Source organism: Gekko japonicus, unplaced genomic scaffold (genome assembly GCF_001447785.1).
Source record: "Gekko japonicus isolate JY-2015 unplaced genomic scaffold, Gekko_japonicus_V1.1 scaffold1247, whole genome shotgun sequence".
NCBI lineage: Eukaryota > Metazoa > Chordata > Lepidosauria > Squamata > Gekkonidae > Gekko > Gekko japonicus.
The window spans coordinates 416,078-428,881 of NW_015176487.1; the positions used below are offsets into that span (position 1 = coordinate 416,078).

The 12,804-nt window shown below is 48.6% G+C and overlaps 1 protein-coding gene across 2 annotated transcripts in view; it reads left to right on the top strand.

The window, feature by feature from the left end:
• Positions 1-12,804, top strand: part of FRMD4A (FERM domain containing 4A) — a 352,260-nt gene that overhangs the window by 236,728 nt on the left and 102,728 nt on the right. For both annotated transcript variants that reach the window (XM_015427238.1, XM_015427239.1), the window contains 2 exons: positions 2,815-2,872; positions 6,181-6,267. In XM_015427238.1, coding sequence (XP_015282724.1) covers positions 2,815-2,872; positions 6,181-6,267 — 145 coding nt within the window. The remainder of the gene's footprint in view (positions 1-2,814; positions 2,873-6,180; positions 6,268-12,804) is intronic.

Sequence of the window (12,804 nt, forward strand, 5' to 3'; positions counted from 1 at the left end):
CGGCGGCGGCCGGAGGCCTCTGCATCCCGTTGCTGGCCCTGGAGTGAGTGGGGGGGAAGGGACCCGGCCTCCAGTTGCCGGCCCAGGACTCGGTGGTGGCGGAGGGGAAGGGAGCGGCCGACCGGAGGCTTCTGCCTCCTGGAGCATGGAGAGGGTGGGGTTTGCAGAGGGGTGGGACCTCAGACAGGTAGGATGCCATAGACTACACCCTCCAAACCAGCCATTTTGTCCTGGGTAACAATTGCTGCCAATCTCCAGGTGAGGGCTACAGATCACTCACAATTACAACTGCTCTTCACGTAGCAGAGATCAGTTCCTCTGGAGAAAACAGTGGACTCTGTCATTATACCCTGCTGAGGTCACCACTGTTTGCCCAAAGCCAGAGCACTGCCCCAGAGCCTCTTCTAGATCTCGTTGTATTGCTTTCACAACGGGCTTTACTGCTAGTAACACAATATAAGCCAGCATTTTAGAAAAGAATGTCATTAATAATGGCAGTCTTGTCATGGTGCTTAAATGCCCAGGCAGCAGAACTGAAACTTTTTGTTTATATATTTGAGAAATTTATATCCCACTGGGATGGGGGGGGGAAGTTTCCCCTGGAAATCTGTACCCTGTTTTAGACCACCCAGGATCACCTTTCCGCTTAGACTACTCTTCTTAAAGGTATCTAACTAGCATTTACTATAAACATAATATGTTACTGTTCTATAGTCTATTCTTAGAGGCTCCAGCCTCAGCATGGGGTGAATTAAGACTACACTCAAAAATGATTATCAGCTAAAGATTTATTTTAGAACAATAAACATACATATACATACACACATATACATGGATATATATATCTCCTGTCCTTATATATAATAGAGTTTTCGTCCCACAATGTTCTATGTGCGCCAAAATAGGTTGGCCACATGAACTGCCAGTCAGAAGATGCTGGCTGGCTTGGCTGGCTGCTTTGCGGACTCCCGCCCACGTCAGCCCCGGCCAGTGTCTTCAGCTCACTCTGCTGTGGTCCTCAGACAGGACAGGACCGTCTGCAGGGTAAGCACAGAGGAAGGCCTCCACAGGCCCAGCGCCGCCTTTCCCTGCCCGCCCAGCAAGCCAGATGGACGGGGAAGCAGATGCCTTGGCCCCTGGGCCCCAGCAGCACTCCCTCCCTCACTGCCACCCCACCTTTCGCCCCCACCTTTCCCCACCCAACCGCTGCGGTGGACAAGGGGGCGCTTCTGGGCCCCCCTTGCCTGCAGCCACTGCACCCGGCCGCACACAGGCCGCCAGCCGCCCCGGTCCACCTTTCCTCTCACAACCGCCATGGCGAGCGGGGGGGGGGGGCCTACTCCAGCCCCCGCTCGCCTGCTGCCGCCGCGCCCTGGCCCACCTTTCCCTCCTCAACCACTGTGGCGAGGGGGGGAGTCTACTTCGGCCCCTGCTCGCCTGCCGCTGCCACACCCAGCCGCACACAGGCCACCGGCTGCCCCCGCCCGCCTTTCCCTCCTCAACTGCCGTGGCGAGCAGGGGGGGAAGCCTACTCTACCCCCCGCTCGCCTGCTGCCACAGCACAAAGCCCACCAGCTGCCCCCCGCCCACCTTTCCCTCCTTAACCGCCGCGGCAAGAAGGGGGGAAAGCCGCGGTGAGAAGGGGGGAAGCCTACGCCAGCCCCCGCTCGCCTGCCGCTGCTGCGCCCGGCCACACACAGGCCGCCATCCACCCCCAGGCCACCTTTCCCTCCTCAACCGCCATGGCGAGCGGGGGGGAAGCCTATTCCAGCCCCCGCTCACCTGCCGCCACTGCGCCCAGCTGCACAAAGGCCGCCGGCTGCCCCCGGCTCACCTTTCCCTCCTCAACTGCCGTGGCGAGCGGGGGGGGGGAAGCCTACTCTGGCCCCAGCTCACCTGCCGCCGGCAGGCCTGGCCGCACACAGGCTGACCCCGGCTCACCTTTCCCTCCTCAACCTCCCTCTTTCTCCCCTCCTTCCACCACATCCCTTTCAATTTTTTCCCTCCCTCTTTCCTCATCTTCCCCTCCCTCTTTCTTTTTCCTTTCTTTCTCTCTCTCAAATTCCTTCCTTCCTTCCTTCTTTCCTTCCTTCCTTCCTTCTAAAGCCCATTGTCTTCCCTCTACAGTGGCCCTTCTTCCAGAGGCCAGGTCTACCCGCCCCATCCCACTATATTGGAAGACCTGCCCTCTAGAGAGCAGGTCTACCCACCCCCTTCCACTATATTGGTAGACCTGGCCTCTGGAGAGCAGGTCTACCCACCCCCTTCCACTACCTTGGTAGACCTGGCCTCTGGAGAGCAGGTCTACCCACCCCAGTCCACTATATTGGTTCTCCAGAGCCCAGGTCTACCAATACAGTGGAAGGGGGTGTGTTGACCTGTTCTCCAGAGGCCAGGTCTACCAAGATAGTGGAAGAGGGTGGGTAGACCTGCTCTCCAGAGGCCAGGTCTACCAATACAGTGGAATTGGGGGGGGGACCTGTTCTCCAGAGGCCAGGTCTACTAATACAGTGGAATGGGGTGGGTAGACCTGTTCTCCAGAGGCCAGGTCTACCAATATAGCGGACTGGGGTGGGTAGACCTGCCCTCTGGCAGCGGGGAGGGACGACGCCACTCGCCTGGGCCCGCCAGCCCCTCGGGCGGCCGGGGGGGGGAACACTTCCGGCGGCCTTTGCCCACCAGGGACTCAGGCTATTTACTGGTGACTGCATTTAATAAATAGAGTACTCAAATATTTATGAATTTGTTGTTTTTCCTTCGGTCTTTTGCCATTTGAATCCTCAATGTGTTATTTTTTTATGCTTCTTTCCTTAGTTACATGAGCATCGTAGAATCTCTGCCAACATATGGAGTCCATTATTATGCAGTCAAGGTATGTGCTGACTAGAAATTGTTCTTAGATTTAAAGGAACAGGTTAATCACAGAAAGATTTGCACTGCTTCTTAATGAAAAACCATGCTGGCTTTAATAACTTCATAGTCATGCATTTTGAACTGTATAAACCTGTGATAAATAATTAGACAGTGCGATGTATTGTAAGTGTTTAGTGTTGCTTCATCTTAGATTTTGACTTTAGCTTTCTTAGCGGGCTTCATTGCAACCTTATTAATTTTTGGCACTTAATTATATAGTTATAAATAATTATATTCAACAAAATTCAGAGCTTCTGTAATCATAGATGTAGAAATTATAGCTTTGTCTAATCAAAATGAACTTGGAGGCATGTAGGGGACCATGAATTGGGTGGAAAGGCGGCATAGAAATGTTTTTATATTTAAAAAATTGTTTCTGGATAGGCTCTTGGCAAATTAACTGTACTATCTTAGGTCTTCACAGTAAATACTGGGCCTTTGCAAGACCTGAGCAAGGCTGTCGGTAACAGGACATGATGGAGGTCATTACTTGTAGGCTTCCTGTAAGTCAGAAGTGACTAGATGGCACATAACCCACACAATAAGTGGAGACTGAATATCTGCTTGTTGAAAGACAGAAAATAGTAACAAGAGATTCCACAATCCCCTTGCCAGGGGTCTCTGATAAGGTCCTTACTCATTCCAACCTGAAAAACGCCTCTGTTTGTCTTTGGGGTGGAATGAGCAGAAGAAAGAGGGAGGAGAGGCAAAATTTGCCCCCTTCTCAGCGCAGACCCCTGAATCCAGGAGCCAACATTCCCGTGGCCAGAAAGGACTAGAGTGGAAAGGAGAACATGGGAAAGCTCTTCAGTCTTTGGACTGAATCTAACACTTGAGAAACTAAATAACAAAATAAATAAAAGAACACTGTGGTTACGACCCATCCCCCAGTCTATCCAAATATAACTTAGGCCCCCGTCAGACGTGCCGAAAATCGGGGGGGGGGGAGCGCAGCTATTTGCGCCATCGCATTCTGATGCGCCATTATGCAATCAGACGTGACAGCGGCTTCCCCGTGGCAAAGAGGACGACGGGGAGAAAGCCGTGCGCCGGCACAATCACACCCAGGGAGTCTGCATGCAGCCCGTGGCAAACCATTTGCCAGTAGGTCATCCCAGGTACTTTTTTAATGTGCATCTTTGGCGGGACGCCACAGGTTCGCCACAGGTGCGCTACGCCTCCAAGATGTTCCAGTATGATCGCGCCCGGAAAATCCACAGGACTATCGTGCCTTCAGCGCAGCAAATGCTCTGTGTGAACGGGACCTTAGAACTCTTGAACCTTTAAGACACAATAACACAAAACCAAAAACCAGTGGTATCAGGTTCTGCTGGAGTTGGGTCTGAATCCAGGACTGTCTCACCCACCAGGGGAGCTTTTAGTTGGGCAAGTGTCCCAGGATAGAATCCCAGAAGAGAACAAGAGGAGGGGTTTTCTTTTCACTCAGTCCCCATGCTTTGCTGTGCTAATTATCTATTCCCACCTGTCGGGGAATGGGTCTGACCCTTCCTCCCTGGCTGCTTCTGGGCATACCTTGCAAATGCTTCCCCAAAGGAGGGCCAACCCTGGGATCAGCCAGTCCTCCCTGCCCAACCCAGTCCTGCTGCATGACAGACCCCTGGGCCATTGGGCACTTGCCTTGGATTGATGAGCTCATTAGAGCGGATCTGGAGCTGCTGTTTCTGCTACTGTAAGAGGAACACAGCAGGTGCAGCCGGGGTACCTCCCCCCAGATTTCCCCTGGTCTCACCAACCAAAATTTTCTGGCTATGCCCTTGAGGTGCTTTGATTTCTAGAGAATGGGCCTTCTGCCTGTAAACCCTGCATCTCATGTCATTCTTGAGGATTCCCAGACTCACAACAGTAGAGGTACAAAGGGTTATAGAGACCTATGGCAGGAAAGACAGAATGGATCCCCTCTTACAGTTCTTAGGAAGAATCCTGCCTGGTGTGTTTTATAAGCCTACAGATACCTTTATTGATTTATTTTACTTCCAGTAAGGCATTTAAATTCACATGGCTCAGTCTTCTGTATGAGTTAAATATGGGATTGAAAGATTCACTCATGGAGACAAGGAGTTATTTTGCAAGTGATCTCCATACTGAACACAAATGAGAGGAGGGAATTTGCATTTGTTCCAATACTTTCAATTAAGAGATTCGGCTTGGATCCTAAGATTCCCTTCTGCTAAGTGAAGAAGTCTTCCTCCATCGAAGCTAGACTTCTTCCACCAGAGAAGGGAGTTGTAAGAGTTGTAACCAGTGAGTGGTATCTTCACAGACTTTGAGAGCCCAGTAACAAAGGTATTGTTGGAATGACATCAAAATGTGCTACAAGATCTTGTCTGCTGACTAAAGTAAGGCACTTTAAAACAAAAATGGGAGAATATGAATTGGTATGATTTTTTAAACCAGAGGCTTATCTATTGCAGTTTGTAGTAACATTGGAAAAAAAATTATATGATGCTATATGGCTGGCATCTTACTCCTCACAGAATGAACTTAATACATGGAAGAAATCTATATATATTTAGAGTCCTAAAATACAGGAATATTGGGCTAAACCTCTTGCTGACATTAAGTGAATATGGGCTACATTTAAAGAGCAAACCTAAGCAAGTCTGCTTAGAATCCTACCTAGGTCTATTAAATGGAGCTTACTCCCAGGAAAGTGTTTTTTGGGTTTGCACTTGGAATCTCTAGCATCCATCTAAAGTAGCTAAAAACCATTAGTACCCCCATCAAAAATAATAAACACAATCAAGGACAGAGAAGGGCAGCTTCCTTCATGTCTTCTGCATTAAACACAAGCACTTCTCTCTAAACAGTTTCAGTACCATTGACTCCCCCCAATCAGATTTTACTGCTCAGTAAGCATTGTGTCACATTAGTGCTTCATTTCATAGATACTTGCCATAAATCAGGTTTCTCCCACAGACTTAGCTGTGATATCCTGTTTCATCTCATCCCCTGACCAGAAAGAAATATTTTTATATATGATAATCTTGAACAACAAGTTACTGAAGAGGAGAGAGACCCTCTAAAGGGGAAAATTTTAATGAACAGATTATGTAGAGGAGGCCTTCCGGATGCCAGAGTTTTTATCATCACAACAGTCTATATATACCAAAGAAATATGAATAGTGCAGAGGGCAGAAAATGATCATATTTTGCTTCTACCATAAATTACCATATTACCTTGCCAAATCCCCATGGGTTACTATTCTGATTCTGTGTGGGTTTCTCCCCACCCCCCACCCCTTCTAGGACAAGCAGGGGATTCCTTGGTGGTTAGGACTTAGCTACAAGGGAATCTTTCAGTACGACTACCATGACAAAGTGAAGCCAAGAAAGGTAAGCATAATTTATGAAGAGCCATTAAATGTTACGTATTGGTTAAATGGCAGACAAAATGATGGGTTAGTCGTGCTATTCCTTGTTTCCTGTTCCTTGGATTTGTATTGCTAGTTTGTCAGGATTAAGTTTCTCTTAATGAGGCCTGAAGAACTGGATGGGCCATTGGCCGGATCCAACAATGGCTTCTCTTATGTTCTTGTGTCGGGGCAGGGATGCTCTGCTTCTTGGTGCTTGGAGGGGGCACAGTGGGAGGGCTTCTGGAGTTCTGGCCCCGCTGGTGGACCTCCTGATGGCACCTGGGTTTTGACCGCTGTGTGACACAGAGTGCTGGACTAGATAGGCCACTGGCGTGATCCAACATGGCTCCTCTTATGTTCTTAAGAAACAACACAGAATCCATGATTTATTGATGAGCTTCAGTTTGGCTGGGAAGTGCAGTATTATTAAATGCCAGAGTTTAAACTGTATGATTGTATTTAGTGTAGCCCATTTTTTCAGAAACATCAAAGGCCAATGTAAATTTAAAGCCCATTGTTCAGTGTGTTAGTATATTCAATCCATTGTAGATAACAATTGATGGGAGATTGGGGGGCATCTCCTACCAGTTCTCTTGGAGGAGTTTCGAATGTTTAAATTACTCAGGCATTTGAATGAATATATCATAAATGTTAGTGACTATATGGGCACCATCATTTTGAAAAAAAAAACCCAGTTTTTGTACACCCTTCTTTTCAGGAAAGCAACACTGTCTGAATGTACATGCTGCCTCCTGGATATCCGCAGGCATAAATAAAACAGCCATATAGTCACTAACATTGTGCATTCTCAGAAGATTTCAGAATAGCAACAACCAAGATATCATAGGCCTAACATCCGCTGGTATGGTTTTGCTGTCACCCAAGCATCCCAAATGCCCTCCCACTCCAGCTCACCTGGATGAAGCACCTGTTGGCCACACCTGGCCAGGGCTTTCTCCAGTGCCCAAGGCAAAGAAGCACAAAGAGTTTGCAAGCATGGGGCCATATTGCTTCCTTCATATTCTGTGCTGTACCTAGAGTTGCCAGCTCTGAGTTGGGAAATACCTGGAGTTTTGCGGGGTGGAACCTGAGGAAGGCAGAGTTTGGGGAGGGGAAGGACCTTAACGAGGTATACGCCCATTGAGCTGACCTTCCAAAGCAGCCATTTCTCCAGGGGAGATGAGATCTGTAGCCATCACCTGGAAGTTGGCAACTCTAGCTGTACCCCAGGTTTGCTATGAAAGGAAGGTTCCAATTGTAGCCCTATATTGGCCCCAGTCACACGGGCAGGAAAATGTGGGGGGGAAGTGTGGCTGTTTGCCCTGGAGCAAAATAACGCGCGGTTAGGGGGGAGGTGCCAATCACAGGACAATCCTGCAGCGCAGCAAAGAAGCAGCCTCTCTAGCAAAAGGCTCCGTGGGTTTAACCCCTTCCAGGGCTGCAGAGGAATGCAAACTGTGTCCTCCGTCCGGTCCCCTCCAGGAGGAGCTTCAGCCGGGCCGCCCTCCCGTCACGCCCCCCTGCACCTCCCCCTCTGTTGCCTGGTGCAGAGAGTTCCTCTCGAGCAGGCTGAGCCAGGAGTGGGGGGGTACAGAAAAGAGGAGGGGGCTGTGGAAGTGTGCGCATGCGCCGTTGGGTGCTTGTGCACATCCTGTGGAGACTTGGGGCAAAAAAACCTTTTAGCGATGGGACATGGGCGGGCACCGAATGCCACGACTTACCACCGGAAACGCGATCAGGCGCCCGCCCTTGCCCTGCGGTTTCCGGAAACTAGTACCTCGGAGGTACTAGTTTTTTACCCCGCATCTTCGGCAGGAAGCCTTGGGTTCACCACGGGAGCTCTACGCTTCCCAGATGTGGCGCTGTGATCACGCCCGGAAAATCCGCCTATCTTCCGTCTCTGTAGCGTGGCTAATGCTCCATGTGACCGCAGCCATTCTTATGCATCCTACATGGAACAGAGGTTTCAGGGTGTTACTGCCTAAGCCTGCCCAAACCTATCAGCAATATTTCAAAATTCAGGAGCAACTGAGAATCTAGAAGGGAACACAGGTTTTTTTCCTCCTGTTTAAAATGGAGGAGAACAAGGCATGGGGCAGAGGATCAGGATGGCTCACCCAGAACTGTGGTTTAGCAAGGGCTAGGTACACCTTCCGGCACTGAGCGACAGATATTCTTCTCTTCTCTTTTGAAGGCTGGCTTCCAGGAGAGGAAATGCACAGCCAGCATTAATAGAGTGCTGAGTGGCACATCAACTTATAGAGATGCTGTCATCGTGTTACAAAACATTTTGCCAGTTTTGCCGTTGTTACAGTTGTCAGGCCCAATTATTGTGAATGCACAGAAGCATCTTGCAGAGAAATTGATCTTTCTCCCCAGAACATAATAAAACAGTTTTGTAGCAGTTACTTGTGGCATTTTGTGGTAGTATACTAATATCTGTGAAAACTGTATTTTCTGGCAGGGAACATCTAAAGCTAACGTGCTGCAAAATAAATATTTCTTCCTTCTACAGTGCAATGCTAAGAACACTTTTCTAGGAGGAAGCCCTATGAGTTGACATCAGTAGGATTCTGAGAAGACCTCCTTAGGATTGCACCATTAATCATATTTCCATTTAATTGCGCAGTGTAGCTATCAAGGCCAGTTAAGATTCTTTAGGTTCCACATATTCATTATTCACAAGTCTACCCCCTCTTCCCCCCCCCCCAAAAAAGGACCCAGTAGTATTTGACTGTGTGTATGATGCTGTCATGGAGGCATGGTATAGCCCAATCTGATCAAATCTCAGAAGCTAAGCAGAGTAGGGTTGCCAAGTAGTACTCACCTCTGGAGTGGGGGACTCCCGGGTGGATCCCGGAGCGTGCGCGCCACATGCACATCACTAGGAAGTGACGTTATGACGCCGAGCACGCTGGGGGTGGGGCCACGACCATCCAAGGGGAAACCATAGAGTTTCCCCTTGGATGGTCGTGGCCCCGCCCCCAGCGTGCCTGGCGTCATAATGTCACTTCCTAGTGACGTGCACGCCGGGGGTGGGGTTCCCCCCGGGGCCCGATTTTGCAGCGGCGGAAATCGGGCCTCCAAAGCGGGGGTTTACCCACCCCCTGCCCCCACTTGGCAGCCCTAGCAGAGTTGGTACTTGGATGGGAGACCACCAAGGAAGGCTCTGCAGAGGAAGACAATGGCACACCACCTCTGTTTTTTACTTGCCTTGAGAGCCCACTGTGGGGTTGCCATTAGTTAGTTGTGAACTGAAAGCACTTACATACATTTGTAGGATGCTAGGACTTTTCTCCCATGAGTCACAGCAGTTGAAAAGTCAATGTCTGTAGTATATCACCTATGTCGTAACAGTAGTCATGGTTGTGTTTGTCTGACCCATCAGATTTTTTGCTGCGCATACTCTATATAATATCATGCATCTTTCAACCACTGGTTCAAGGATACCTCTCAGTGATACCTTTGTTTTTCTTTGGGGGCACGTGTGTAAATTTTAAACCTTTTGACTCCGAAGCAAAATCACCTTTGGGTTGAATTATCTCAAACAGCAACTGCTTGAAAGCTGGTGGATCACTTTCAGTCATAAAAGGACTTGTCATTTGAGAATGGCTTTTTGTGGATACAAACAATTCCAATCAATTGGCAATTATCTTTTGCCAGGGTGAAGTGTTCCAGTTATTACTAGCTGTAGATTTTGATCCTGAGCACTGTATTTCATAGTTTTCTCAGTCTTTCCTAGTTATTTTTTGCTCATTACTAAGACTGAAAACAAATTGAAAAATTATAGTGGGGAAAAATACTGCAAGTACAAGACAAAGCAGAAAGTTGTAGGGGGGGAAACAGCTGAAACTGAGCAGTATATATTAAATGCATAAAGACTATTTGCTCATCTTACAATGTGGACTGTATTTTTTCCCATTAGGTCCTCCTAGAGAGTTTTTCATGCTTATTGCATTTGCCACACTGAATAAATGAGTATCTCGCAATCCCATCAGCATATATTCAAAACCAACCTTTGATTAAATTGCTCCAGCCATTTGGCTGGGACACTACAGAATTCTGGCTGGCTGCTCTTTCTCTCTCTCGTTCACCCTCCTTTTTTAAAAAAAAAAAAGGGAAGAAAAAGATAAGAGTTTGGACACATTATAGGCTTACATTCAAGGATCCTGTCAATACCTATCTAAATTCCAATTTGTTATTTTAATGTCACCAGAAATGCAATTTCAGGTTTCATATGATCAGACTTTGTTTGGGCAACGCAGGGGGAATTCAATTAGAAAGGCTGTGAGCTTGGGCCCTAAAAGCAGATTGTCTGTGCTTAAACTGACTAATAAGGTAAAAGTGAAGATAAGTTCTATTTCAGATTGGACTCGCAGGGACCCGCAAGGAACTTGCGGGGTCAGCCATCCCCCCCCAGCCACTATCATTCCTTCTCTCTGTGTGTCTGTCTTTTTCCCCATTTCACTCATGCTGTCATTCCTTCTCTCTCCTCCCCGGTGCTGTCATTCCTTCTCTTTGTGTGTATGTCTTTTTTCCCCATTTCACCTATGATATCATTCCTTCTCTCGCTCCCACTACTCTCATTCCTTCTCTCTGTGTGTCTTTTTCCCCATTTCACTCATCCAATCATTCCTTCTCTCCCCCTGCAATTGTCGTTTCTGCTCCTGCTCTCCCCCCAGCCATCTGCCTGCCTCCATCACCTTCCAGAGTTCATGGGGAGGAGTTGGCTTATCACCTGCTTGCCTCCCCAGCCCCCTGACCCTCAGTATCTTTGGCTCCCTGGAGGGCAGCTGCCTTCCCAGGCTTTCCTTTTCCTGCACCCAATCCCACCTGTAATGCTGCTGCTGCCGCTTTACCACCTCCTTGGGGCTGCTATATGCTTTCCCAATCCCACCTGTACCACTGCTGCTGCCACACTACCTCACCACCTCCCCCAAGCCTTGCCTCTCTGTCCCTGGAGGCTGCTGTGCAGGAGGAGAACTCAGCTTTGTGGGAACCACCTCCTCTCAGCCTGCACTTCCTCCCCACCACCTCCTTCATCACCTGTCATCTCTCAGCTGCTCCACAGCTGCCTTTTGATGTCAACAGTGGCCGTTACTCCTCCCCGGCTTGAGTTGCATGGGTGCCACTTGAGTTGCAAGAGTAGCATTTCTGCACAAGTGCAGACAAAAGTTCTCTGTTTTTGGTTGTGTAGCATCCCCAACACTTTATTTTAAGTTTCAGAGTTTTGGGGTTTTTTTTTGCAAGCCTGGGGGCTCCCCCAAGTATGCAGGAAATTCTTCCTTCTGTTTAGTGGCTCCAATCCACAAATGAAAGCATCCACAGATTGGGGCACATTTCATAATTAGTATATGCAGATGGAGGGATCTGCAGTGGGTCCTGGGATCTGCCACTGCCATGGCCAGGCCCAGAGAGGCTCCCGCTGTACACCACCATTGCAGCCAGGCCCAGAATGGCTCCTGGTGTCTGACACTGCCATGGCCAAGCCTGGAGTGGCTCCCAGCATCTGCTGCCACAGCCGGACCCAGAACGGCTCCCAGCCTCACCCAGTAGAATAAAGATAAGTGCTTTTAATTTGAGGGGGAATGTACCTATGTATTTACATTTCAATTTTTTTGCAAACCTGGGAGGTCCCCCCAAGTTTGCAGAAAAATCTGTTTAGCATTGGTGTGACCCCAATCTGTGGATTTAGATAACTGCAGATGGGAGGCAAACGTCACTATTAGATATACAGATTAGAATATAAGGTATTTTCTTCCTTGGTGAATGGTCAGGTTTGAAACTGGTAAATATTTGAACTTCTCTTAGAAGTGAGCACTGGTGTGGTGCAGTGGTTAGAGTGTCACACTAATGCTGGGAGACTCAGGTTCAAATTCCCACTGCCATGGAAGCTTGCTTGGTGACTTGGGACCAGTGTTCCCTCTAAGCTGTGTTGAGTGTGAGCTAGCTCACAGTTTTTTAGCCTCCGGCTCACACATTTTTGTCTTAGCTCAGGAAGGATGGCTCCAGAGCACACTGATTTATGCTGTAGCCAAATCGCTCACTCACAACTTTAATGCCAGTAGCTCACAGAGTAGAATTTTTGCTCACATGACTCCACAGCTTAGAGTGAGCATTGCTTGGGACCAGTCACATACTCTCAGCCTGACCGCAGCAGGGAGTAGTAATGCCATAGTCCACCCTCCAAAATAGCCATTTTCTCAAGGGGAACTGATCTCTGTAATCTGGAGATCAGTTGTAATTGCAGAAGATCTCCACCCTCCACCTGGAAGTTGGCAATCCTAAGGAACAAGGTGGGGCCCATAAGGAATTGCAGCAGGTGGGTAAAATAAATCACAAGGAAATCCCCCCACACACACATACACACAGGTGCCCTGTCTCCCCTTTCAAGGATTTTAGCCGGTTAATTTTCCCTCTGCCTTTCAACATTTCATGCTTTCTGGAACATGCTCAGTCTTCATCCAGTCTTTATGAGGCTTTCCCCCCCCCCTTTAAATGTAATATTTGTCTATAT